General features: G+C 44.6%; 1 protein-coding gene across 3 annotated transcripts in view; it reads right to left on the reverse strand.

The window, feature by feature from the left end:
* USP54 (ubiquitin specific peptidase 54) overlaps positions 1 to 26480 on the reverse strand; it is a 270589-nt gene that overhangs the window by 7229 nt on the left and 236880 nt on the right. Inside the window, exons 17-21 of one of the 3 annotated variants that reach the window (XM_084635210.1) lie at positions 17933 to 18106; positions 13901 to 14020; positions 12559 to 12751; positions 8475 to 9913; positions 14 to 132 (exon numbers count right to left, since the gene is read on the reverse strand). In XM_084635210.1, the coding sequence (XP_084491336.1) occupies positions 14 to 132; positions 8475 to 9913; positions 12559 to 12751; positions 13901 to 14020; positions 17933 to 18106 (2045 nt within the window). Of the gene's footprint in view, positions 1 to 13; positions 133 to 8474; positions 9914 to 12558; positions 12752 to 13900; positions 14021 to 17932; positions 18107 to 26480 lie in introns of those variants that run through there. The other 2 variants (XM_084635211.1, XM_084635212.1) reach the window with 2 other exon arrangements.

The following is a 26480-nucleotide window of genomic DNA, read 5'->3' on the forward strand; positions in this document are numbered from 1 at the left end:
TTTTAGGTGCTACCTTGGAGACAGGAGAGACAATGGCTCCATAGAGATTGTGCTCAATCTCTGCTGTCGGCGTTTTCGAGAGACCCATGCTGGCTACAGTGTGAAGTTTCCTCACAGTTATGTTTGCAGAGACTGTGGAGGGAAATAAAGAAGTGAGATTAAACTCAAGATCTGACTCTGCACTTGTGGAACATGATTAGTTATCTCAGCCCTGGCTCAAACAGAGAGTGAATATCTATAGACATAAAAGAACGTTACTTACCAATAACCGGAGTTCTTTGAGACAAGCCCCTGCACAGCCACACTTACAGGATCAAAGTATCTGATCACAAGATTTCAGAATCTCTAGTGAACAGTGTCCATTGGGGTGACTTATTCCTCCTCCTTTGCCCCCATTCAGGGTTCTACAGGTTTAAAAGGAGTAGCAGCCCCAGTTGCTCCTCAGTTCCTTCTGCTAATTCAGGAATTGTGAAACTCAGACCCCAAAGAAATGGGGAAGGTGAGTGAAGAAGTATGAACGTGCAGAGGTTCATCTCAAAGAACTCCCGTTACTAGTAAGTAACCTGCATTTTTTCAAGTGGTCTCGGCACATTCTTATTTGTGGGAGTTTAGTGAGCAGTACCAGCTCGAGGAAGGAGGACTTTAGAATTCTAGATTAACAAGGACTGCAAAATTGCCAAAAATGAATGCAATGTCATGAGTGACTACAATCTTTTACTCTCCCCAGACAGGCCACAATTGAAAAAAGACACCTGAAAGCATATGTAGAGCTTCAAATAGCAGCCTTCCAAACTGACTAAGATCACGCAAAGACAAGCTATGTAAACAACATTAGGCCTAGCTGAGTATCTTTTAATACCTTCAGGTGGCTGAACACCACCCTTGTCATAACATCAGTCATACACAAACTGATGCATTTGGGCAACCTCTGAGCTTTGATGGAAAGATCCCCAGTGCCATCTGTTAGCCACTATATAAAAGTTAAGCATAGAATACACCATATTAATAGGTATGGTATTAATAAAACAAAACTATATATATTGGTGTTGGGAAGTTATGTCAAGTGAATTTATTATGCTCTTCCCTCCCCTTGGGGGGAGGGGTGGAGTGGGGGTAGGGCCTGGGAATGAGCTGGGAGGTTTGGGGGTCAGTGAAAAATTTTAAATCAAAATGGGGGTCCTTGGGTTACTAAAGGTTGAGAACCGCTGCATTAGAAAATAGGAGACTTGTACAAAGCATTTATGCATCTTTGGCTTTGACCAAGTACAGATAGGGAATACTTTCATAGCTCATCAACACGTGGAATGTAGTATTCAACACTAGATATGGGAAACTATAGACAAGTACCAAGGACAAAGCTGGCACAAACTAGTGGGTTAAACTTACATTTTGTGTGTAAAGAGTTTTTTAACTTGTAAAATCATACTATAAATACAACTAGCTGAAATACATATCTTTGAAGCACAGCTTCTGCATAAAATGAACGTGCTGCAAGAATTTGCTCCACAGAAGGGGATATTTATGTTTCCTTTTCATATTGTACTATTGTGTCTTAAGACAATAAATTTGGCTAAGCTTGGTTATTTGATCTCTTGAACATTTTAAAGAAAAAGCCATGAATGTAGTCAAACAACTGGCTACATCTTTTAGTAATTACATCCCATATGCCCTTAGTTTTTGGAGGGCACTTGAAGATGCAATCATTGTCTAAGAGGACCACATCTAAGATCCATGAATATCCAAAGTATGGAATCGGAGTTCCTGGATGTGAATTAAGCTTAGGAAAGTAATAGCCTGAGTAGGATGGACACAGAATACCACCATAGTCAGGATTAAGGGAGAGGATGCAGCAGATCATACATCATATTCTATTCAGAAAAAGTACTGACAATTAGTCCTTTAGATCTGTATCTTGTTCATTCTCTGGGCTGGAAGGAAGGAAATATGTATGGAGCAGCTCAAATGTACCTGTCTCACCAGAGCACCCTCAGCAATGGAAAATCCAGTTTCCTTTGCCATGGCCATTGTGGCAAAGCAACTACCACAAGCAGCTCCAATGGTATACAGAGCAACCACATCGTTAATTTGGTTATTGGAGAGTGAGCAAAAATTGATGACCTGTGCCTCAGAGGGTGGAAAGCTCACACAGCAACAAAAATGCACCTTAAGATAGTCTAAGTTAAAAGCAAGGTAGGGCTGTGAAACGCCCACTTCATTTTGTGCTGCTCTGATGAATTTTTTCCAGTTAATTGTTAGTTGTGCTCCGTCAAAAACCTTCTGTTATCCAATTTCTCATCTGCCAGGGAAAGATGGCCGCTGCATTCTCAGAAAAGGGAAACTTCTTGACCCTAGATCAAGCCGCCATTTGTCAATTGCTGTAATACATTAGTGTGGTGTTGTCCATCAGAATTGGGACAGATCTGGATTTAATCACAGGGCTTAGCTCCAATAAACTCATGTGGAGCCTGATGTCCTGGAGAGTGTGAAAAACAAGTTGAGTATCACTGCAAATGGTAAGGGAGCTGTTTTGTCTTTCACAGGTAAGCATCTTGAATGTCCTGAGACGTTGTGGCTCAGGTGTTCATTGCATCAAGAAGGTGCACTGGTAAGGAATCTGTACTCACACCAGGAAGTTGCAGGTTTGGACTCTAAGGAGAGCTCCAATGACCCCACCTTTTTTGGAGGGATGAACGGGAACTATTTATAGTAAATTCCAAGGACTGAAACAACATGCATATTTCCTGAGGACCAAACTCTAGCTATACACATGGATTCCCTAACATCTGAGAAAAATAATTAGGATAGTCAGGCAACCGGTGAACCCTTTGTGCCAGAGAGGCCAAAGACATGTATGATACAGCTTTATTGGTAGTGTCCCCTTTCCCCCACTGAGGCTCTCTCAAGTGCCAAGCACAAATGCTCCATGAAAACAAAAGAAGTGCTCAGAAAAGGCAAAGCATGAAAGTTCTCAGATGTATCTGGCCCAGAGAAAAGGTTCAGAACCACAGGAATACCAACAGTGGCACTAGCCAATTTCAGACTCTGGACCAGTGCTGATGAAGTCCCTGCACTGCTCCCAAGGACTCCTTGGATAGGTGCCCCCTCCATACTAGAGCCACTCTGGAATGGGACACTAAAGAGTCCCCCTACTGATTCTGAACTGGAAGCTAGTTGTAGCAGCAATTTGGTAATCCAGAGAGTCACCAAAAGCCAGATGCCTTGTGAGGTGTTATTTAAAAACTCATAATTTGCTGATCAGTAATATTATGGCAAAATGGATGTATGTATGCAAAAGTATGTTTTCCAGGGAAGTGTGGGGAATGGCCAAACCAGTTCTTCAGAGACAAAGGGCAAGCTGACACCTCAGCCAGCTGTAAACACGGCAGATGAATCATTACCTGCTAAGTGGCCATTCTTTGGCAGGAAAGAGGCAAGAGCAAAAACCTATATCTTAGCAAAGAAACAGCATGAAGTTTCCTTTCACACAGACTGCCTATCGCCTTACTCCCAGCTGGAAGTAAGGAATGCTTCTCAAAGGAGGGACAGGACTATAAAAAGAAGGGGCAACACCCTAAGGCATCCTCTTCTCTTCCTTCTCTAGCCATTGATTTACTGCACAAGAATGGACCTAGGCTATGTCTACACTAGCACTTTTGTTGGTTTAACTTATGAAAAAAACCACACCCCTGAGTAACATAAGTTACATTGACAGAAGTGCTGGTGTGGACAGTGCCATGGTGCGAATGGTTGGCTGGAGAGGCTTCCATCACTTGGAGGGTTTAATTATGTTGATGGGAGAGCTTTCTCCCGTCGGCAGAGTAGCCACAAGGGAGACCTTACAGCGGCACAGCTGCATTAGTAGAGCTGTACCACTGTAAGCTCTCTAGTGTAGACATGGGCAAAGGAAGCAGCCACTAAACAGAAGAAGGGATCCTAGTCTAAGAAGTTTGGCCAGTAAGACTGTTGAGAGCATGTGGTGAGAAAAATTTTGCTTTGAATTTAACATAGTTTGTTAAGTTAGGCATTAGTTGTGTTTTATCTTTATTTTTCTTGTAACCATTTCTGACTTTTATGCCTCATTACTTGTATTCACTTAAAATCTCTCTCTCTGTAGTTAATAAACATGTTTTATTGTTTTATCTAATCCAGTGTGTTTAAACTGAAGTGCCTGGGAAACTCCATGTGGGGTAAAAAGTGTACATAACATATACATATATCTATTAAAGAAATACAGATTTTATATGAACTTGTACTGTCCAGGAGAGGGCTAGGCAGTACAGGATCTACATTTCTGGTGGAAAATCTAAGACTTGGAGAATACTGGGGTTTACCCTGCAGTATAACCAAGGGTGGTAATAGCCAAGGTGTGGCTGGCTGGCTGCAGCACACACAAAGACATAGCTGAGAGTCACTTGCATGGTGGAGGCTGTTTGCGAGCAGTCCAGACTGGAGGCTACAACAGCAAAGCCATGTAAAGGGCACCCCAGGTTAGAGGGGAGGAGTGACACAGTTACTTATTATTCTGGATTGTACCCTAGGTATGTTACAGTGGCCGGACCCTGAACTAGGATGAGAATCTGCTCTTTTTGAAACTGCAGTTGACAGCACTAGACTTGGTCAATCTAGAGAGCTTGGTTCCAGTTATGCTGAGCTCAAAGTCAATGGTGCCCTACCCTAAGGACTGAAGTTGGTCAAACTGGTCAATCCATAGACCTCAGTGCCCCTCATATGTAACACGAACACTTTAGCAAGTGATTTTCCAGTATCAGTGGTGCTGAACCATTAGTAAACTCAGATGAATCCAGGAACTTCACGCTAAGAGCAGAATCAATTATGCTAGGTCCTCAGAACCTGACTAGATCAAGGCATCGAGATCTGAGGTGCTCAGTGCAGATCACGTTGGGCACAAAACCACTTTTCCAAGTGGTTTCCAAGAGGTGAAGGTGGCAGGTCCTCAGCACTAGACTTAGTCAAACTTGGACAGATCTGGGAAAACAGAACTACTTTATCAAGTGGTTCTCCAGAGTTAACAGTGCTGGATGCTTAAAACAGGATTTGGTCATCCAAGTTTGATCCAAAGACCTTCATTCCACTTGCACCAGGCACAGAACCATTCTGGTGTGGGTTATCTCCAGACTTGATGCTGGCTTCTAGATAGACAGATTTAGTTTGAAGAGTCTCTCTGTCAGATGAGGTGTGTCTCTCCTTTTTACAGGTCCAGCCAAAACCTGTGTCAAATGGTCATCCTTCTCTCCACTTCTTTTTCTTCTCTTTCTTAAGAAAAGCTGATTACCTAACTGACAAACTACAAAAATATAGTCCCTGAAAGGCAGAAGAAAAAAAATATGTTGAGGGATGCATCGAGGACACTGCATGTAATCTAAGCTTATTGGACCTTTGGGGATTAGAAGGAAGTGAAGTGTGGTTGGGATCACTCCCCTTTTTGCACTCTTGAAACCCTACCTGGGGAGGGAAGAGTGAGTGGCTCAAATGGACATTGCTCACAAGATTCCAAGAACTCGAGACACAGATGCTGTGATCCCACAAGTAGGAATGTGCAGAGGGTACTTGGAGGAAAAAAAAGGTACAAAAGGTAAACAATCACCGTTTTTGTATAAATGTTTTTATACTGTTTTATATCCATTGATACAAATTCTATGGTGTGAAATTTTTAGTCAATAACGATTCTTTCGTGAATGGTTTTAACTAGATGTCATGTACTGTCTACACAGATTCACAGATATTTAGGTCAGAAGGGACCATTATGATCATCTAGTCTGACCTTCTACACAACGCAGGCCACAGAATTTTACCCACCACTCCTGCAAAAAACCTCACACCTATATCTGTGCTATTGAAGTCCTCAAATCGTAGTTTAAAGACTTCAAGAAGCAGAGAATCCTCCAGCAAGTGACCCGTGCCCCATGCTACAGAGGAAGGCGAAAAACCTCCAGGGCCTCTTCCAATCTGCCCTGGGGGAAAATTCCTTCCCGACCCCAAATATGGCGATCAGCTAAACCCTGAGTATATGGGCAAGATTCATCAGCCAAATATTACAGAAAATTCTTTCCTGGGTAACTCGGATCCCACCCCATCTAATATCCCATCATAGGCCATTGGGCCTATTTACCATGAATATTTAATTACCAAAACCATGTTATCCCATCATACCATCTCCTCCATAAACTTATTGAGTTTAATCAAAGCCAGATAGATCTTTTGCCCCTACTGCTTCCCTTGGAAGGCTATTCCAAAACTTCACTCTTCTGATGGTTAGAAACCTTCATCTAATTTCAAGTCTAAACTTCCTGATGGCCAGTTTATATCCATTTGTTCTTGTGTCCACATTGGTACTGAGCTTAAATAATTCCTCTCCCTCTCTGGTATTTATCCCTCTGATATATTTATAGAGAGCAATCCTATTTCCCCTCAACCTTCTTTTAGTTAGGCTAAACAAGCCAAGCTCCTTGAGTCTCCTTTCATAAGACAAGTTTTCCATTCTTCGGATCATCCTACTAGCCCTTCTCTGTACCTGTTCCAGTTTGAATTCATCCTTCTTAAACATGGGAGACCAGAACTGCACACTGATTCCAGGTAAGGTCTCACCAGTGCCTTGTATAACGATACTAAGACCTCCTTATCCCTACTGGAAATACCTCTTCTGATGCATCCCAAGATCACATTAGCTTTTTTCACGGCGATATCACATTGGCAGCTCATAGTCATCCTATGATCAACCAATACTCCAAGGTCCTTTTCCTCCTCCGTTACTTCTAATTGATGCGTCCCTAGCTTATAACTAAAATTCTTGTTATTAATCCCTAAATGCGTCACCTTACACTTCTCATTATTAAATTTCATCCTGTTACTATTACTCCAGTTTACAAGGTCATCCAGATCCTCCTGTATGATATCCCTGTCCTTCTCTAAATTGGCAATACCTCCCAGCTTTGTATCATCTGCAAACTTTATTAGCACACTCCCACTTTTTATGCCATGGTCAGTAATAAAAAGATTAAATAAGATTGGTCCCAAAACCGATCCTTGAGGAACTCCAAAGAGGATGGCTCTAGACTGTTCTCAATGGTAGCAGATGACAGAACGAGGAGTAATGGTCTCAAGTTGCAGTGGGGGAGGTTTAGATTGGATATTAGGAAAAACTTTTTCACTAAGAGGGTGGTGAAACACTGGAATGCGTTACCTAGGGAGGTGGTAGAATCTCCTTCCTTAGAGGTTTTTAAGGTCAGGCTTGACAAAGCCCTGGCTGGGATGATTTAACTGGGAATTGGTCCTGCTTTGAGCAGGGGGTTGGACTAGATGACCTTCTGGGGTCCCTTCCAACCCTGATATTCTATGATTCTATGATTCCACTGGTAACCTCCCTCCAGCCTGACAGTTCACCTTTCAGTAGGACCCGTTGTGGTCTCCCCTTTAACGAATTCCTTATCCACCTTTCAATTTTCCTATTGATCCCCATCTTATCCAATTTAACTAATAATTCCCCATGTGGCACGGTATCAAATGCCTTACTAAAATCTAGGTAAATTAGATCCACTACATTTCCTTTGTCTAAAAAATCTGTTACTTTCTCAAAGAAGGAGATCAGGTTGGTTTGGCACGATCTACCTTTCGTAAAACCATGTTTTATTTTGTCCCATTTACCATTGACTTCAATGTCCTTAACTACCTTCTCCTTCAAAATTTTTTCCAAGATCTTGCATACTACAGATGTCAAACTAACAGGCCTATAATTACCCGGATCACTTTTTTTTTCCTTTCTTAAAAATAGGAACTATGTTAGCAATTCTCCAATCATACGGTACAACCCTTGAGTTTACAGATTCATTAAAAATTCTTGCTAATGGGCTTGCAATTTCATGTGCCAATTCCTCTAATATTCTTGGATGAAGATTATCTGGGCCCCTCGATTTAGTCCCATTAAGCTGTTTGAGTTTTGCTTCTACCTCAAATATGGTAATGTCTACCTCCATATCCATACATATACATAAGCAACACAAATATAATATTCCAGGGTGTAGACACTTTGCATTCTTGCCCACTTTAGGTGCATTAATATGGCACCTTACAAAGCATGCCAGAAATCTGTCCCTCCTTCATCCTGATTTGCCATGTAGTTCAAATCTGAACTCTTCTCATTCAAGCCAAGGTTTTGTCTACACAGAAACCTCCACTGGTTTAACTAAAGGTATGCTTTTAAACAAATGTAGTTAAACAGGAGCAAGTTTGTATGCAGATACTCTTCTTTCAGTTTAAAAGTGATTTATTTTTAGTAAGATGAAGCGAAATAAGCCATTCTCGAAGTGGAATAACTGCACACAAACACGCACTTGTTTCAGTAAATCAGTTTAAAAACACACTTTTAGTTAAACTGGTGGAAGTCTGTGTATAGGCAAGGTCCAAGTCTTCCTTGGGGATAAAACATTACCCAGATGTAACAGTTGCAGAATTCTCACCTGGCTTGCTCGATGGGTGCCTGGAATTGTCCAGTCTTCCCAACACAGGCCTACCAGCTAGGCTAGCCTGATAGAGGGACTCCAACTCAGAGATATCCTGCTCTGTGTCTTGATTCCACTGTGGATGAAACTGCACTGGGGTCCCATTCAGGTCATCTCTGACTGTTCTGTGATCAGAAAGGGGTGGATTCCTCCCTGGCACAGGAAGCCATTCTGTATTTTTACAGTCCAGCTGAGAACTGTAATACCTGGTGACATTGTCCACCCAGCAGTCCACAGGCATAGAAACACCCATGGCAGTGGCAGTTCCATCATCCACCTGTCTCACACCTCCCTCATGAGTGTGCCTTTCCTGGGAGAGTCCAGGGTCAGCTACATTCTGTCCACCTCTTCTACACTGGTCTTCACTGTGCGATCCAGGACTCTTAGAGGTAATGAGTTGAGCACTAAAACCCTCCATGGAAACAAACCCATCCCTAACATCTAAGGATGAATGCAACTTTTCGGAAGACCGGGTTCTGTTTTCTTGACTTTGAGGAATTAATTGCCTGTAGCCTGAGGTTGAAGAATTGGTGAATGACTCCTGTATCAGCCTTGGAGACTTCTCATCCTGACAGACTGCAGCAGTCCACCCTTTCTCATGTGCACCTTCTTTCTGGGAGACCCCATGCAGTCTCTGAAACTGCTCTGCCAGGGAACGAACATGCCCCTTTGTGCTACGGGTCTTAGATTTGCAAGTCTCCACATTGCTGAAGACATCCTGTGGGAGCAGTAAAGTTTCACGGCTGTTTGTTCTGGGGTACCTGTTTGCTGTCTGTAGTGGAGCCAGGGGGCACTGAAGTGACAGGGATGAAGCAGCAGAGATCATGGAATGACAGCCCCCTACCTGATCAGTGCTAGTGGGCACTGGAGAGCTTGACAGATTGAAGCAAGGACTATGCGGATTGCTTCTATTGGGAGATGATGCTTGCGTTGGATGTGGACAGGGAACTAGTGTAGGCAAAGACCCAGAGTTGACTGTATTAAATTTAATTTTGTACTGAGGTGTGAGAATAGCTGTAATGTCATGGAGTTCTTCTAACTTGCTGCTGCAGTCCCTATGGTCTTTCAGCCCTTTGGCAGGGGCCCCACCAAGCTCCATAGAATGGTAGGCATCATTCTCAGTCTTTGAGGGTCTCTCAGCCAACCCATGCCCATAGGGAAAAGAGGGAGCTTGGTCATCAAAATCAGCAGAAGCAGCCCGGAAGTTAGGAAAGGTCCTATTTGGAGGACTGCTTGCAGGAACGGGTAGGGAGGAAGACTCTGGATATAATGATGAGTGCACTTCATGGCAGGAAGCGGGTGGGCGGAAGAAAGAACTGGACCCGAATTCCACTTCTCTGTTGGGTTCCAGGGATACCTCCCGGCTCAGCAGTACTTGGAGCGGGCCAGTCTGTTCACTAAAATACACAGAAATGGTAACTAATTATTAGTAACTCTCTTCTTTTTTAAAATTATCTCTAAAGCGTGGAACTTGCTCCCCTTTATCATCCACCTCATTCCACTTCTCTTCGCACAAACACAAATTAAAAACTTTCCACCCAAAAGAATTGCTTTTGTTAATTTGACAACATCTCCATTTTATTTCCTCCCAACTATTTTTTTTTATTGTACGTGACCCACTCAATCTATTTTATTCATTTCAAATTTTAAAAGTTATTTTTTATTATAAGATTTTACTGTTATATTTTTACAACTATTGTATAGCACCTGAGCACTTTGGCTAGGGGCGTGTGTGTCTGTGTACACATTATAAAAATAAATTTTAAATTAAGTATTACAAGTTTCCCTCCAAAATCTCTGGGAGATTTCTACAAACCATACAAGAGAACCATTATGTTTATGATCTTAACATAAACAGGCAACATTCCACTCAGGTTCTTTTCCCTAAAGTAATGGGGAATAACTTTGGGAAGGAAAGGAATAGCATAGAATGCAATACATTTCCCTCAGTTTCCTTCTCTTCATTTTTGTCCAGCTCTGAGTTATTTATCCAATACATTAAAGGAAGCATTTAATAGCATTACAAACCGTGCATAAATGTCTTGCATAAAATATAAACCGTGCATGTCTTTGGGTCACTTTGTATTTCTTCTGCATTAATTAGCATTATAAAATGCAACCAGAAAGTCACATGAGTCAGCGATATGAATAGAGGACTGGAAACAACTCTGATAGACAGCTATAGTCCAGGTAGCTGTCAAACTGAAAACTACTTCTGCTGCTCAAAGCCACACTTAGTGTTGGTTAGAGTAATGCTCTAACCTTTATCTGGATATGCAGAATGACAACGCTGTGCAGCTAAACACTGGTGCATAGTTAGGATAATTACTTCCTACAGGGACAAAAAAGACTATTGTGTGACTCCAATCCTATCAGTTTGTCTCCTCATGCAGATCTAGAAATCAAAGCTACCATCATGCAGAAGTTCCAACTGAGCATTCATGGGGGAGTATGATCTTAGCTTTGAGTAATAATAGACTTTGTGCTGTTTATATTGCTGATGTATATTAAAGCAAAGGCACAAAAATCATGATACAAGCAGACATTTCTCATTGGCTGCAGAATTAAAACTCTCTGCAGTAGAAACTTATTGTACAAAATAATATTTTTCTGATAAGGCTGTTCCTTTAGCAGGGATGGGCACTTGTGCAATATATTTGAGTTTGATGTGTAGAAAGATATGTTTAAAGGTAAAATGCTTTTGTTTTCTAAATCTGCCAATGCCCAATGTCAGGTTTCAGTGTTTCTCCTACAACTGAGGGCATTGTGGACCTCTAATTAGCACAGAGATCTGCTTTCATTGTACATAATTCAACAGCTGCAAGAACAGAATGAAACCCTGAATCATAGCCTTTTCAGGTATGGATTTCAGCACTTATCCCCCTGCAGTGTTTTTAAAAAGGGATGCTCACATGAGATTCCACCTGGGCATTTGGCCGCACAGCATGAAGTGGGAAAAGTGTGAGAAGGAAAGAAATAGGTGGAGAAGCTGCCAGGAAGCTGGGCAAGGAGCATTCTAGAGGTGGTAGGGGATGGCAGGCCCCCCTACCACCTCTAGAATGCTCCTTGGCAGAAAAGGGTAGAATGGTGCTATAGTGGGGAAGTAGGATGGGCTGAATAAGATGTGAGAGCAGAGAATCAAATGGAGTAAACAGAACGGAGGAGAAAAGTAGAAAAGAAAGCGTCCTGAGGAGGAAACTGGAGAGGCTGCTAAGTCAGACTACAGGCAGCTGGGAGGCAGAGAACCTGGTTGCAGGATTGAGGTGGCATCAGGAACAGTAGTCAGGAAACAACAGAAAGGTGACAGGGCAAGGATGGTTTATGAATGAACCTTTGCTCCAAGAGCTGCACCAGTGCACCAAAGAAGAGGTAGGCTAGAAGAAAAGATTCAATGCATTTTTCACTGTTAAGAGCACTGCAGATATGTGATTGCCCTCCTCTTGGTAGTTATTTCAGAGCATTCATTATAATAATACTGCTTAATTGAATTGAGCCCTGAAGATATTTGCTAATTTTTCTTTTTTAAAGCTTTTCATTTCACCTTAAAACACACCTCTCTTTTAAACAGGTCACTTATCTATTGCATTCTCTCTCTTGATGCACGGGTCTTTTCTATCAGCAGGTCAGAATTAATTTCTAAAAGCCTCTATTACAGGCCATGTTTTGACTTGGTGCATATAACCTAGCCTGCTAAGACCGTGAATGCACTGAAGTGTGCTCTCCTACAACATAGTATGATCTGAGCATGCCACGAGGAAGAACGCTACAGGAGGAATAGCTCAGTGGTTTGAGCATTGGCCTGCTAAACCCAGGGTTGTGAGTTCAATCCTTGAGGGGGCCATTTAGGGATCTGGGGCAAAAATTGGGGATTGGTCCTGCTTTGAGCAGGGGGTTGGACTAGATGACCTCCTGAGGTCCCTTCCAACTCTGATATTCTATGATCTTGAGTAACCGGAGGAACACACAGTTCATTACTTCTTTCCAGACCATGCTGCTGGTAGGTGCGGCTCAGAACTGGTCTATTGTGATATACTTGGACTACCTTGTAGATTGGGTCATGGTGCCCCCCTGTGGTGGGTGGCAGGTTGGCGGCGGCGGTGGCTGCTGCGATGGCTGTTGCTGCATGCGATCCTGGAGGCTCCGTGCTTTTCGGATACTGATTTGTAGCTTCTTATCGACTAGGGCTCTGCTGTGAGTGCTAGAGCTGGCATCATGCATGGCAAGTCTTAGTTTAGCTAAAATGCAAAAGAAAACATAGCAGAAACAAAAAACAGAAAAAAAGACTAAAATTGAAAAAAGAAAAAATAATGTAGCAAGAACATAAAACATGGACCATGCAAATGCTGCCACAGATAAGTTTACAGGGATGCTTTCATTTCCATTAATGCACATTCAAGTTAGCCATGTGTCCAAACAGGTTAACTGAAACTAAATCAAAATGAGTCAAAAGAAAAATCTAGGTTTTAGCCAAACCCTCATCCCCCTAACACAGGGTGGATCTTTCTCAAGCCCTCACACAAACGCTGTTTCATTCTTAGTCTTCCCTCTATATAACTCCTTATTCCCATATCATGGTCCTTTTACGTGCAAGGGAACCTGGTCGGGATTTGAAATCAGGGCACAGCCAGGTGGGGTGCAGACTAACAGAGCTTTCATGAGAGCTGTATGTTGACCCTCATTTTGTAACACAGAAAAGCCAATTTCTATAAACATATTTTTGCCTTTGCAAATCCATGGTACTACCTGCTCTGTTTGCAATCTTACTAACCAGCCAGTGGGGAATGGAGGTTGGGGTGGGATAGCCAGCCAATTAAATTATAAAAGATCAAAACAAAAAAAATGCAATAGCACATAACTCCCATCATTCACAACAATATTTAGCCCTTCAAAATCTTGATACCGCCTGTTCCTCCCGAGATGTGAATAAGTACAGCATAATTCATTCCTTTTCTTGTTGGTGACTGGAGAGTAATCTGCTCTCATGCTCCTTTCCTACAGGCTGTGCTGGCAGGCTTAGGGCTTAAACCCTTTGCAAATTGGTCTCTTGATTGGGAAAACTGCTTACTGGGTATAGGAATGCAGGAGAGGGAGTCATGAAATGCACCAGTTAGCAGCAAGAGGGACAAACTAACATCCCAGTGTTCTTATTGCCATTGCACCAGAGACAACAGCCCAGAGGTAGCCAAGGTGGTGGAGGGGACTACAATCTAGAAACGATGGTGTTTAGAAAGAGGAGGTACTAGCTCTAGGCACATTAGTATGGATCAGAAAACTCCCCATTTTCCCAGCTGAGAATTTCAGATGACTAGTCAGTAACTTTTACAGTCCTGTGATATTAGTAAACTGTCAAAAGCGCAGTAGCTCAAGCAATTAGAGTTACTTACATATAGCTTCGTTACAGAGAGCAAAAGCTGCAGCACAATCTCCCTTCTGCTCCTGATGCAGCGACTCTTCAAAGATTGAGTCTGCTTCCTGCATGGACCTCTCAAAGCCATCACTCCTCCCTGCAATGGGCAGCACTCTTCATTTCATTTGCATTCTTTTTTTGTTTCTCCTTTACCCTCCCTCCCATTTGTGAGTACAAAACCATTCTATACAGGAGTCATTTGTAGTGGCCCTTCTGTAGAGGCTGTACCCTTCCCAGACTCTCATTTCCTCTTTAAAGGTATTCTAATGTTGAGAGGCACTGGGGACTGCATGAGTCACAAACCTCTGAGACTAGGCATATCCTTCAATTAACACAACTGTCAGGATCAGGTAATCATAAGCACCCCACCTAAGATAAAAGGAGTGTAAACCCACCCAGCAGTTTTGCACTGGATGAGTGGAGGGGCTTTTGCTGTAGATTGTTTTGGGTAAAGTAAGAGTGTGTGCGTGCACGTGCACATATACATAACAGAGACAGGCAGAGGCAAAAAGCAAGAAAGCCAAGCAGTAGCCTATGAGCCCAGTGTGGCCCTGGAAAAAGCTAGAGAGAGAACTTTTGGGACTGGTTTTTGGGTAAACAGGCTTGGGACTGTAGACTTAGACACTGCTCCTTTTGTTCTTGGTCCTCTAGTGTTCAGAGAAGCAGGACTTTCTACATTTCTTGTAAATAAACAAGACTGCATAAAAGAAAATACCAGGCTCTGTCAACCAAATTCTGTTCTCAGGGCTTGTCTACTGCAGAAAGTTGCCCTGCTTTAACATATGATGTGATTTTAAATGGATTTAGTTGAACTGGTGCAAAAGATCAGTTTATTTACATCAATTAAGCACCAATTTATACTAAACCAAAATAAGTCACACTTGAACTGAAATAAGTGTGTCTAACACAGAGGGTTGTATTGGTTTAACTTAGTCTGTTTAAAAATCACATCTTACATTAAGCTTTCTACTGTAGGCAGGACTCTGTTATACCCATGTAAATCCACTGACTTCAGCCAAGTTACTTCCAGTTTAACCAAGGTAACAGAGCAAACTTTGGCATTATATCTCCAAATTCCAATCAGTGCTACTTCTACTACTTTGCTGTTGAGATTGCAAAATCAAGGATTATTAAAGGCTAAACCGATGTCTGGAGCAGTAGTTCTACTGTAAATCACAGCCTTTGGCTAGTCTCTTAAAGTGACTTAATTCATGTGATTGTTAACGGAATTTTTTGGTTAATTGCTTTTCTGTTAGAACATGCTGATTAGTCAGAACAAACTTGTTGCAGAAACATATCTGTTTTGATTCAAATTTTTTCAGGAAGACTTTTCAGGTCCAGGATGGAATTTCTGGTGAAAGTGACAGAGAGAGACATATCCGCTCCCAACCCCAGAATAGCCAATAACCTACTGGTTAGGGAACTCACCTGAGGCAATGGGGATCCAGCTTCAAGTCCCTGCTCTAAGGGAGGCAGAGCAGAGACATGAAGCTGGGTCTCCCCCATCTTAGCTGAATGCCCTGAGCACTGGGCTACTGGCTATTCTGAGGGGGAGTGACTGGCTTTTGTGAAAAAATTCAGAGTCTGGTTTTTGTTCTGAAGGGGAATGAAAACAAATGTTGAAACTTCAAAAATTTTTGGAAACATAATCCTTTGTTTTATGGCAAGCCCGAAGGCTTGTCTACACTGAAAACACAACAGCAGCACAGCTGTAGCACTTCAATGAGACACTATCTATGCCGACAGGAGGGGTTCTCCCAGTGATATAGATAATCCACTTCCCTAAGGAGCAACAGCTAGGTTGACAGAAGAATTCTTCCGTCAAACTAGCGCGTCTACACAGGGGCTTAGGTCGTCTTAACAATGTTGCTCAGGGGTGTGGATTTTCCAAAAATTGTCAAAGTAACTACCGCTGCACGGAGAAAAACCATAGGGTACAGTATGTGTGTCACAAATTGGTCATAGCATGCAGTGACCAAACTGTGTTACATGCCCCTTTCCAGCAATTATTTGCCTAGTCATCTCCTCCAGACTATTCAGTTATCTCCTACACACTTTTTCCACATGAAACAATTTAGAGGTGCCTGGGAAATATCAGACTCAGCAGAATGTAAATCAATACAAGAGCCTCTTGCCCACAAATGCACACAGTGTGTGTGCACACATTGACCACTGTAAGAAGCCGCTGGAGTGCTGAAGCCCAATGGTCCTGTGGCCTTAGGAGGAGGAGAAAGAGCAGAATACATGGGAAAGAACTCAAGAACAGGGAGAAAAGACCCACAAATTGTTTTTGAATAACTCTGAAAAAAGGGAAAAAAAGAAGGGTGATAACCCCTGAAAACATAAGAAAATAGGCGAGCTCAAGAGAAACTAGGTGTTCTGGCCTAAGGACAACAGGTCGAGTGCCATTTATTAGAACAGCCTATAAAATTCCTCATGAAAATGTACCAGCTCAAGCAAAAATCTGCTCATTTGCCCTTTATCATGACAACAGATAATTATAAAAATTAATATTTCATTCAACCAAAAAATAAAGCCTCCTTGACCTGGGTAATATACATTTCACTACCATACACACTTCTTATTTGAAGAAACTCCAGAGAAACCTTGTAAATGAGCATGAGCTGAATGTGAAGGATAAATCAGGTAGATCAGTAAGTCAACACAGCAGCATCTTCACAGTCAAAACGTGTGGTCTTTAAGCTTCATGAATTGAAGACCCGACTCTAGCACTCTGAACTTGGCCTCCTTTGCATGGGTAAAACCATGTACTGGAAGGGAGAATGGGTCAGAAATGTTCTGGAGTCTTGTACATAAGCAAGCCATGAAGCCATAAAGCATTGTGGGAACCACCCAGGATGAAAGCAGGTTTAGGAGCCATCTAGCCTCCTTAGCTATCATGCCAGAGGCTATGATCCCTAAGTATTGTATAGCACTCTTTGTTGTTAAGTGCCTTTCTAGTATGCTTTGTTTTTTAAAACAAGGAAATGCTAAACAGCTAGGTGTTTCTAACAATGTGCTGAGTGGGGCATTACCCAGAGTCAAATTGGGACTGTTCCCAGTGACTCAGTGAACTGGATTTTTTTTATGGAGGCTTCAGCCTTATGTTCCAGAATCTGAGTGTTAATTTTTTAAAAAAAGTTAAATCAGTAACTCTTAAGGTTGTGAACAGACACTTAAAACTATTAACCAATCATAACTGACGTATAGATGCCTGTGTCACTCTGTAGACAGTCTGAGAAGACAGATTAAAGAGCTGTGACTTTCCCTATTCATTTCAAGGGGTTATTAACCAAAGCCTTATGACAACAATTTAAAGGTCAACATTGATCACCATTGCACTGTTGATCACCATGCAAGAATGGAGAAGCACAAACAATGTAAAGATCTCATGCGAGTGGAGATGTCCACATTACAGGAACTACAGTTACTCAGATATGGCATCCTAGCTATGCCTGATAACCCTGTAGTGTAGATGTAGTCTACACCAATGGAAAGGACTTTTCTATCACTGTAGGGACACTACCTTCCTGAGAGACAATATTCTTCCGTCAGCCTGGCTGCAGCTACACCAGGAGTTATGTCAGCATAGCTATGGCACTTAGGCGTGTGAAAAAAACATCACACCCCAGAGTACCATAACTATATCAACCTAAATTTTAAGTGTAGATCAAGCCTTATTTTGGTGTGTCACATGGGTAGAGTTTGGTGTTTGGGCAGAATACAAGTAGGATTTGTTTTTTCTTCAAATTAGATTCCTGGGCATTACAAGTTCACCATTCTCTTCCTGTTTCCCACATTTCTGATAAATTCAGAGACCGTCTTTTGTCTCACAGACTGGAGAAAGCTATTTAGTAATTGTAAAATTGTCACGGGGAAGAAAAAGCAAGAGACTCTTAATGGAAAAATCAAAAGACCAAAAACACCTTCCCCATCTCCCACATGTGCAACACTGTACTCCAAACCTACCCAACCCCCACCCCAGCCACATCCAGTCTGTGAGAGTTACCCTGGTTCTGCAGCTCATCTAGGTCCATGAACCTGCTGGGACGGGGGTTAAACCCCATTGCTGCCTCCAGTTCCTTTTCCCGTTTCCTGCGTAGCTCCTGTTCCTGCGCCCTCCTTGCCACTTCCTCCTGTAACTCATCCAGTTCGCTCTTTGATGGGACAGGGATTTCTCCACCTTCAAACACCAACCAAAGACAGCAATGGGTACTTTCAGTGGGTACCCCATTTCCAGCATGCATACTTTTCTATATCAGCAGCTGAGCTTGTTTTGCTCCCCCTCCCAAATCTTCTTTAAGTCCATTTTAAATAGGAAGCAAGAAAAACCTGAAGACCAAGGCAAGTGCCACCCAGAGCACATAAACTTACACTTAAATAATAATTATTTTATTAATTTTAAAAGTATATATTACATATATTTATATTAATTTTTCTAAAAGATTTAGAAACAAAAAAAAGACTACTGGGTCATTTTAGCCTACTCCCTTGCCAACGCAAATTTCCCCCCACTATATGTTTAACTAGTGCTTTGTACATTTTATCTGGTTTATTGTTCCAGATGAGAGATGAGGTGAGTGAGGTAATATCTTTTATTGGACCAACTTCTGTTGGTGAGAGAGACACGCTTTCGAGCTACACAAAGCTCTTCTTCAGGTGTGGGAAACTTACTCAGAGTGTCACAGCTAAATACAAGATGGATAAGATTGCTTAGTATAAGAATTTTATCATAAAAGACAAAAAATCCATATATATTTTATACATTGTCATAAAAGACAAAAGATATCATGTTTTTATATTTTATCAGTAAACTATCAAATATTTTCATATTTTTTCATAAAAGACAAAATATAAAAGATATAAAAAACAAACACACCACATTGCCTGTGGGCAAATGGTTTTCACAAGTGATCACTCTTAGTCTTTATCCTCAAAGGAAACCTGCACAACACTTTCAAGAGATGAGCCTGGGAGCTTAAATTTACAACTTTGCTAGGCACTAAAAATCATGGACTGAATAGAGACACTGGAGAGTGCAGCAGGGAAAGTGCTGCAGTCTGTCCACATTGACAGCTGCAAGCGCACTGCCGTGGCCACAGTTGTGGCACTTGCAGCGGCATTGGGAGCAGTGCATTATGGGCAGCTATCCCACAGAGCACCTCTTCCCATTCTGGCGCTGTGACTTGTGGGAAGGGGGCAGGGGACGCAGGGCATTCTGGGTCCTGTCCCAACGCCCCGTGATGCATTGGTTCGCATGCCAGCAATCCCTGTGCTTCCGTCCAAATTTGGTGCCATCTTTCAACGTTTTTTGTACTGTGCGCTCTGTCTTCCCTTTTGGTCTGCAGGAATGGAGCCCGAACTGTTGAGGAGGATGCTGACGAGTCTCGCCAGCAAGTCACATTTGGCAGTTGAGTTACTCCTTAAGATCCAAACTGACAGTGAAGACTCCGATGATATCGACTTGAGTAACGCATACAACACGAGATTGCTTGTGGTATTTTCGGACATGCTCATCACCGTGGAACGTCGCTTTCGGGCTCGGGAAAGAAGCACTGAGTGGTGGGATCACATTGTCATGCAAGTCTGGGATGACGAGCAGTGGCTGCAGAACTTTCGGATGAGAAAAGCCACTTTCACGGGACTGTGTGATGAGCTTGCCCCCACCCTGCAGCGCAAGGACACAAGATTGAGAGCTGCCCTGCTGGTGGAGAAGTGGGTGTCTATTGCAATCTGGAAGCGGGCAACTCCAGACAGCTACCGATTGGACGCTAAACCAGTTTGGAGTGGGAAAGTCGACTGTTGGAATCGTGTTGATGCAAGTTTGCAGGGCCATTAATCGCATCCTACTCAGAACTGTGACTCCGGGTAACGTGCATAACATTTTGCCTGGCTTTGCACAAATGGGTTTCCCTAACTCCGGAGGGGCAGTAGATGGGATACCTATTCCAATTCTGGCACCAGCCCACCTAGCCTCCAAGGATGTTAATCTAAAGGGCTATTTCTCTATGGTTCTCCAGTCGCTTGTGGATCACTGTGGGTATTTCATTGACATTAACACAGGCTGGCCCAGAAAGGTGCATGACCCACGCATCTTTTGGAACACTGGCCTGTTCAGGAAGCTGCAAGCCAGGACTTTTTTCCCAGATCAGAAGATCACCGTAGGGGAAGTCGAAATGCCCATTGTGATCCTTGGAGACCCCGCTTACCCTTTAATGCCGTGGCTCATGAAACCCTACACAGGGAGCCTTGACAGCAGCAAGGAGCGGTTCAACAGCGGTTGAGCCAGTGCAGAATGACTGTGGAGTGTGCTTTTGGCCATTTAAAGGGCTGCTGGTGCGCTCTGTATGGGAAGCTGGACTTGGCCGATGACAACATTCTCGCAGTTATATCCGCGTTCTGTACCCTCCATTTGTGAAAGGAAGGGTGAAAGATTCACTCAGGCATGGAACTTGGAGGTTCAACACCTGGAGGCTGAATTTGAACAGCCAGAGAGCAGGGCTATGAGAGGGGCCCAGTGCAGGGCTGCAAGGATTAGGGATGCCTTGAGGGAGCAATCTGAGGCTGAAAGCCATCAGTAATGTCTGATGCCCTGCATGGGAGTGAAGTGCAGTGGTTCCAATGTTAGTAAGAATCTGTGTGTGCTATGCTGACTTGCAGTGCCTGCTGCTTTCCTGGGCTAAGGTATCTTTTACTTTATGCAATAATAAAGCATGTTTTCAAAGCCAAAAAATCCATTTATTGAAAAGAAAATGCATATTGAAAAGAAACACAACTGCTTGGGAAACAGAAAGGGAAAGGGGGTGGGCTGGGGAACAGTACAATCATAGATTTGCCTATGTCCTGTTATCATACTCAGCCTTCCTGTCTGGAGTGCTGTGCAATGAGTGCTGCACTTCAGGATGGCTATAATGCACAGTGATGGAGGTTGAGTGCAATGGGTAAGGGCTGTAGTTTTCAGGACTGGGTGGCGAAGCTACAGGTGTTGGAGGCAGCTGGTGGGGATAAGAACCCGAATGTTGGGCAAAGTGGGTTGGAAGGGACAAGGGGACACAAGGAAAGGAGTTTTGGGACAAGAGCTGCAGGGGGCGCGGGCGTGGTAGTGCTCCGCCTGCATGGCTACAAGCGCCTGGATTTAGTCTGTTTGGTGCTCCATTATGCCTATCAGCCGCTCCGTGCTTTGCTGCCGGAGCTCCCGTGCTTTTGTGCCAGTGCTCCTCATTCTGCTGGCGGATCCTCCTTTCACTCTCCCTCTGCTCCTGTGCTTTTTGATTTTCATTAAGGGACTGCTGCATTTACTTCATGCAGCATGTCCTCTTTGCTTCTTCGTGGACGCTTCCTGATTCGTTGGAGTCTTTCGGCCGGTGATAACATGGACTGCTGAGATCTCAAGGTTGCAACTGTAAAGGCAAAATGCAACACTTAACAGAGGCAGCATTGCCACACCAGACAGAGCAAGGATTCCCCCGTACTTACGGGCAAGCACAGTCTACACAATCGCATAATTTGCCTGTCCCAAAGCGAGTGCACATAACCCATGAGAACCCCAAAATGGCGAGTAAGCACAGGGTCAAGGGAGACTGATTGTTTCACGGCCGTACTGTCCTCTAGGTTTCTGTGCCTTGGGGACAGCCAACAGCTGCAGGGGGCCCCTATACTGAACACTCTCCCCACATTTTCCACAGGAGTTTGTCCTGGAAGATATCTCGCTGCTGAGGGTGACCTGGGAAGCAAGGGAGGATCTTCTACTACAAAGCGGCTTCCGGCCTGGCCCATACGCAGCTTGCCTGTGTGCAGCAATGGTTCCCCCACCCCTCACAGCACAGTGGCGCGGACATGTTAGCCTGACTGGGACAAGGACCAGAGTGGCTCTCCCAAGAAACCTGCGCAAGCGCATTGCCCAACTTCTAGGTGAGACCTATGAAGAGATCACTGAAGCCGACTATTGTGATATGAGAGAGTACATCGACGCTCTATTCCGCATCTAGGCATGCATGCAGCCCTAACCCTCCTCGCCCCAAGAGCCCGCACCGAATAACTTCCTTCCCAAAATGAAAGCTGCTTACCGGGCACATCCTCTGGTGTTTGTCCTTCCCCAAGCACCGGCCACTGCAACTGGCTACCTTCCTCCTGGCTTGAGAACAGCTCCTGGCTGCATGCATCTAGGGATGCCGGGATGTCTTCCTCCTCCTCAGCACCCTCGCTCCCGCTTTCCTCCTCCTCCACCTGCCTTGTTGAACTGGGCTCTGAAGTGTCCAGGGTGGTACTCAGAATGGAGGTGGGGTTACGCCCCAGTATTGCGTCCAGCTCTTTGTAGAAACGGCAGGTCATGGGGGCAGCACTGGAGAGGCAGTTTGCCTCGCGGGCTTTGCGGTAGGCATTCCGCAGCTCCTTCACTTTAACACTGCACTGCGTCCCAGTCATTGCCCCTTTCCATCATGTCCCTTGATATCTGCCTGAAGGTATCGTAATTCCTACAGTTGGAGCGCTACTGGGACTGGACAGCTTCCTCCCCCAAACACTGATGAGGTCCAGCACCTCACCATTGCTCCATACTGGGGATTGCCTGGCGCGTGGAGGCATGGTCACCTGGAAAGATTCGCTGAGAGCACTCCATGCCTGGCTGAGCAAACAGGAAGGGCATTTTCAAAATTCCCAGAGAATTTAAAGGGTGGGTCTAACGGTTGGTCACCTGAGGGCAGGGCAGTAGAGTTCAAAGTGATGACCAGAGTGGCTAGAACAGGCATTGTGGGACACTTCTGGAGGCCGATCAGAGCTCTTTAACAGACCAGGGCGTCCACACTGGTGCTGCGGCACTCCAGCGGGGTGCATCACACATTATTCCACTCACCAAGGTGGATTACCAGGAGCGCTCTAGCCATGGAGTCCGGGTGCTCTACGTGCCTTGCCAGTGTGAACGCATAGTCAGTTAGAGCGCATGGGGCTGCTTTAATGCGCTGTAACTCGCAAGTGTAGCCATGCCCAAAGTCTCTCTCAGACACAGACTGGCTCTCACACCCACATACACTCTGCTTCTGAGTCCCTCAACACAGATTGTGTGTGTGTGTCACACACACACACACAGTCTCTCACTCCCCAACACACACACTGTCTCTTACACAATCCCCCAAAACAGTGTGCCTCATACACAGACAGTTTCTCTCACACCCGCATACACTCTGCATCTCAGTCCCCCAACACAGATTGTGTGCGCCTCATACACACACAGTCTCACACTCCCCAAAGCACCATTTTCACTACGTTATTCAAATAGCTGGAGTAGCAATTTACCCCTGTAGTGAAGACAAGCCTTAAGTTTCCCAGACCTGAAGAAAAGCTCAAAAGCTTGTCTCTCTCACCAACAGAAGTTCATCCAGTAAGAGATATTACCTCACCCACCTTGTCTCTCTATATCCCGGGACCAATATGGCTACAACAACACTGCACGTTCCAAATGATGCACTGTCCACCACTACATCCCTTAACAACCTTACTATCAAATTTCTTTTGAGGACATCCATCTTAAAACTTTCCCTTACTAAAGTCCATCCCATTACTCCTAGTTACAAGCCCTTCATCCTATTCTTAGATAGCTCCTTGCCACTATGGGTGTTCACACGGCTCCAATATTCTTGCATCCCTCTACAACTATCCATGCTTCATATGTTCAGTCCTTCCTCAAACCAATCCCACGAGCCCCCTACTCTTTGTGTTGCTCTTCATAGTGCTGATTTACATTTACCAATATACAAAATAAATGCAATATTCAAGCTATGGTTGCATGAAAGCCTTATGGAGAGGGACTACTGACTCTCAACTTTGTGACATAACACCTCTTGGCATGAACTCCAAAAATCTCTTTAAAAATGTGGACATCTATGAGCAGTTTGCATGAGGGATGCAGGAAAAGGGGTATGCCAGGGATCAGCAGCAGTGCCGTGTGAAAGCAAAGGAACTGCGGCAGGCATGCCAGAAGGTCAGGAAGGCCAACAGTCAATCTGGTGCCAAACCACAGACCAACTGATTTTACAAGTTTCAGAGTAGCAGCCGTGTTAGTCTGTATCCGCAAAAAGAAGAGGACGACTTGTGGCACCTTAGAGACTAACAAATTTATTTGAGCATAAGCTTTCATGAGCTACAGCTCACTTCATCGGATGCCTTCAGTGGAAAATACAGTGGGGAGATTTATAAACACAGAGAACATGAAACAATTACCATACACACTGTAAGGAGAGTGATCAGGTAAGGTGAGCTATTACCAACAGGAGAGCGGAAGTGAAAAAACCTTTTGTAGTGATAATCAAGGTGGGCCATTTCCAGCAGTTGACAAGAACTCTGAGGAACAGCGGGGGGAGGGGAATAAAGACCTGCATGCCATACTTGGTTGAGACACCAGCACCACTCTCAGACCATCGTAGATACCTCTGATAAGCCCGAGTCACAGGCCCCTGGAATGAACAGCGAAGATGAGGAGAATAAGGAGGATGGGAAACACACAACTGTGGGTTCCAGCTGCCATGAGCCACGACCTGTTTGAGACTCCACTGTAGTCCCATCGGTCAGAAATGGATTAAGATGTATTGGGTGCCATTGGCACAAAGAATATTTGGGCCCCCATACCCATTAAAACATGAATGTCTCAAAATGCATTAATACAAATACTTCACGCATGCTCTTAAATTTTCACAGTCCTTTAAAAGAGATTACATGTTATTTTGATTCTGTGAGTTGTAACCCATCAAATGTCCTTTTCACCACCAACTATTGAATTGAGAGTAGCTTAGGAAACTAATGACAGCCAGACTCTGCGTATCATTCCCAGTAACATCTGTGCATAGCCATGGAAAAAATGTGCTACACTTAATATACTGTAAATATCTCTCTTTTATGTACCCCCATTACACTTATATTTTAATAATACTGTCACATTAAGTAACAAAAAAACAAACATAAAAAACATAACATATATGGGGGTTCAGAAGGGAGAGAGGAGAATGTGCAGGGGTTGAAGGGGGCAGGAGGAGGTTGTCAGAGAAGGAACTGGGCAATATGAAGATGTAGCAGGGTCAGAGGGATTCTGCAGAGCTGGAGGAAGACAGAGGTGTGCTGAGGAATGTGAAGGAAAGGTTGTAAACAAAGTGGGGATGGGGAGCTTGAGGTGTGGGAGAAGACAGAGGAGAATGCAGGAGAATGTGGGTCCAGAAGGGGAGCTGAGAGGGGCAAGGGAGGAGGAGTGTGAATAGGAAGGGGAAGGGAGCACAGGTGAGTGTAGGTGGTGGTCGTGGGGATCAGGAACCTCTGGGGGACAAGAGAGAGAGACAGAATGCGAGAGGTTGATGCTGGGAGGGGGCAAAGGCAGTGAGAAGAGTGGGGCAAGAATGGCAGCTCCCCAATCCCAGGAGATTGGGGAGAACAAGTAGCAACACCTCTCCAAGGACCAGCAGGAAGGGGCTGCTGGGGGGCACACACCAAAACAGAATTTAAATCTCACAGACCAATCAATACATTGTATTTATCAAATCCCAAGAGTTGTAAACCAAGCTCAGGATGTGGGATTGGCAAAGGGGCGAGGGTGGCAACAGGGACAAGCCATCAGCCTCTCTCCACCAGCCATGTAGCTTTACTATGGACTCTGCGCTCTGCAGGGGCGTGTGCAGGAATAAAAATTTGACCCCTTTTGGAGGGGCATGTTCTGTGTTCCCACCCCGGTCCTGGGGCCAGAGTAGCTCGGTCTCCCCCCCACCGCAGCCCCACTGGGGATGCTGTGCTTCCACCTCCTACCCATCCACACAGCGGACTATCCTGGGCTCCCACCACCTCCTGCAGAGCCATCCCTAGTGGACGGCAAATCTGGGCGACCACTCCAGGCTGCACTTTGTGGGGCCCTGCAGGCTGGTGTGATTGGCTAGTGCCACATGGAGTGTGGGTGAACCGCTGGCTGGTGGAGGTTACCTTCAGTCCCGCCCCTTCCATCCAAAAGAGAGCGCGTGCCCTGGAGTTCTGGGAGGGAGAGCGCACGGCACTGCCGCTGCAGTCTCCCAGCCCCATAGGGCTGGGAGAGCGTGCGGTGCCACCATGGCCTCCCCAGCCCCAAGAAAGTGGACAGTGTGGCCCCAGCCCCCTGGAACCCAGTGGCACTGCCAAAGCTGGGCCCTGGGGGGGCAGAATGTGGGTGGGGCCACACCTGGCTATTTGGGGAGGCACTGCCTCCCCTACCCACTCCCGGTGCGGTCGGTCCCGGAAGTGATGTCACTTCCGTCCCGGGGACCGTGCTGACCACCGTGAACCCTGTGCTCTCCCCTCATAGAATCATAGAATATCAGAGTTGGAAGGGACCTCAGGAGATCATCTAGTCCAACCCCCTGTTCAAAGCAGGACCAATCCCCAATTTTTTCCCCAGATCCCTAAATGGCCCCCTCAAGGATTGAACTCACAACCCTGGGTTTAGCAGGCCAATGCTCAAACCACTGAGCTATCCCTCCTCAACTGACCCCTTTTTTGCCTGCCCCACTCCCAGAGGCTCTGCTCACTGCACTGCTACTATTGGTTAGAAGGGT

The sequence above is a fragment of the Lepidochelys olivacea genome, assembly GCF_965140295.1.
Source record: "Lepidochelys olivacea isolate rLepOli2 genome assembly, chromosome: 7".
Classification (NCBI taxonomy): Eukaryota; Metazoa; Chordata; order Testudines; family Cheloniidae; genus Lepidochelys; species Lepidochelys olivacea.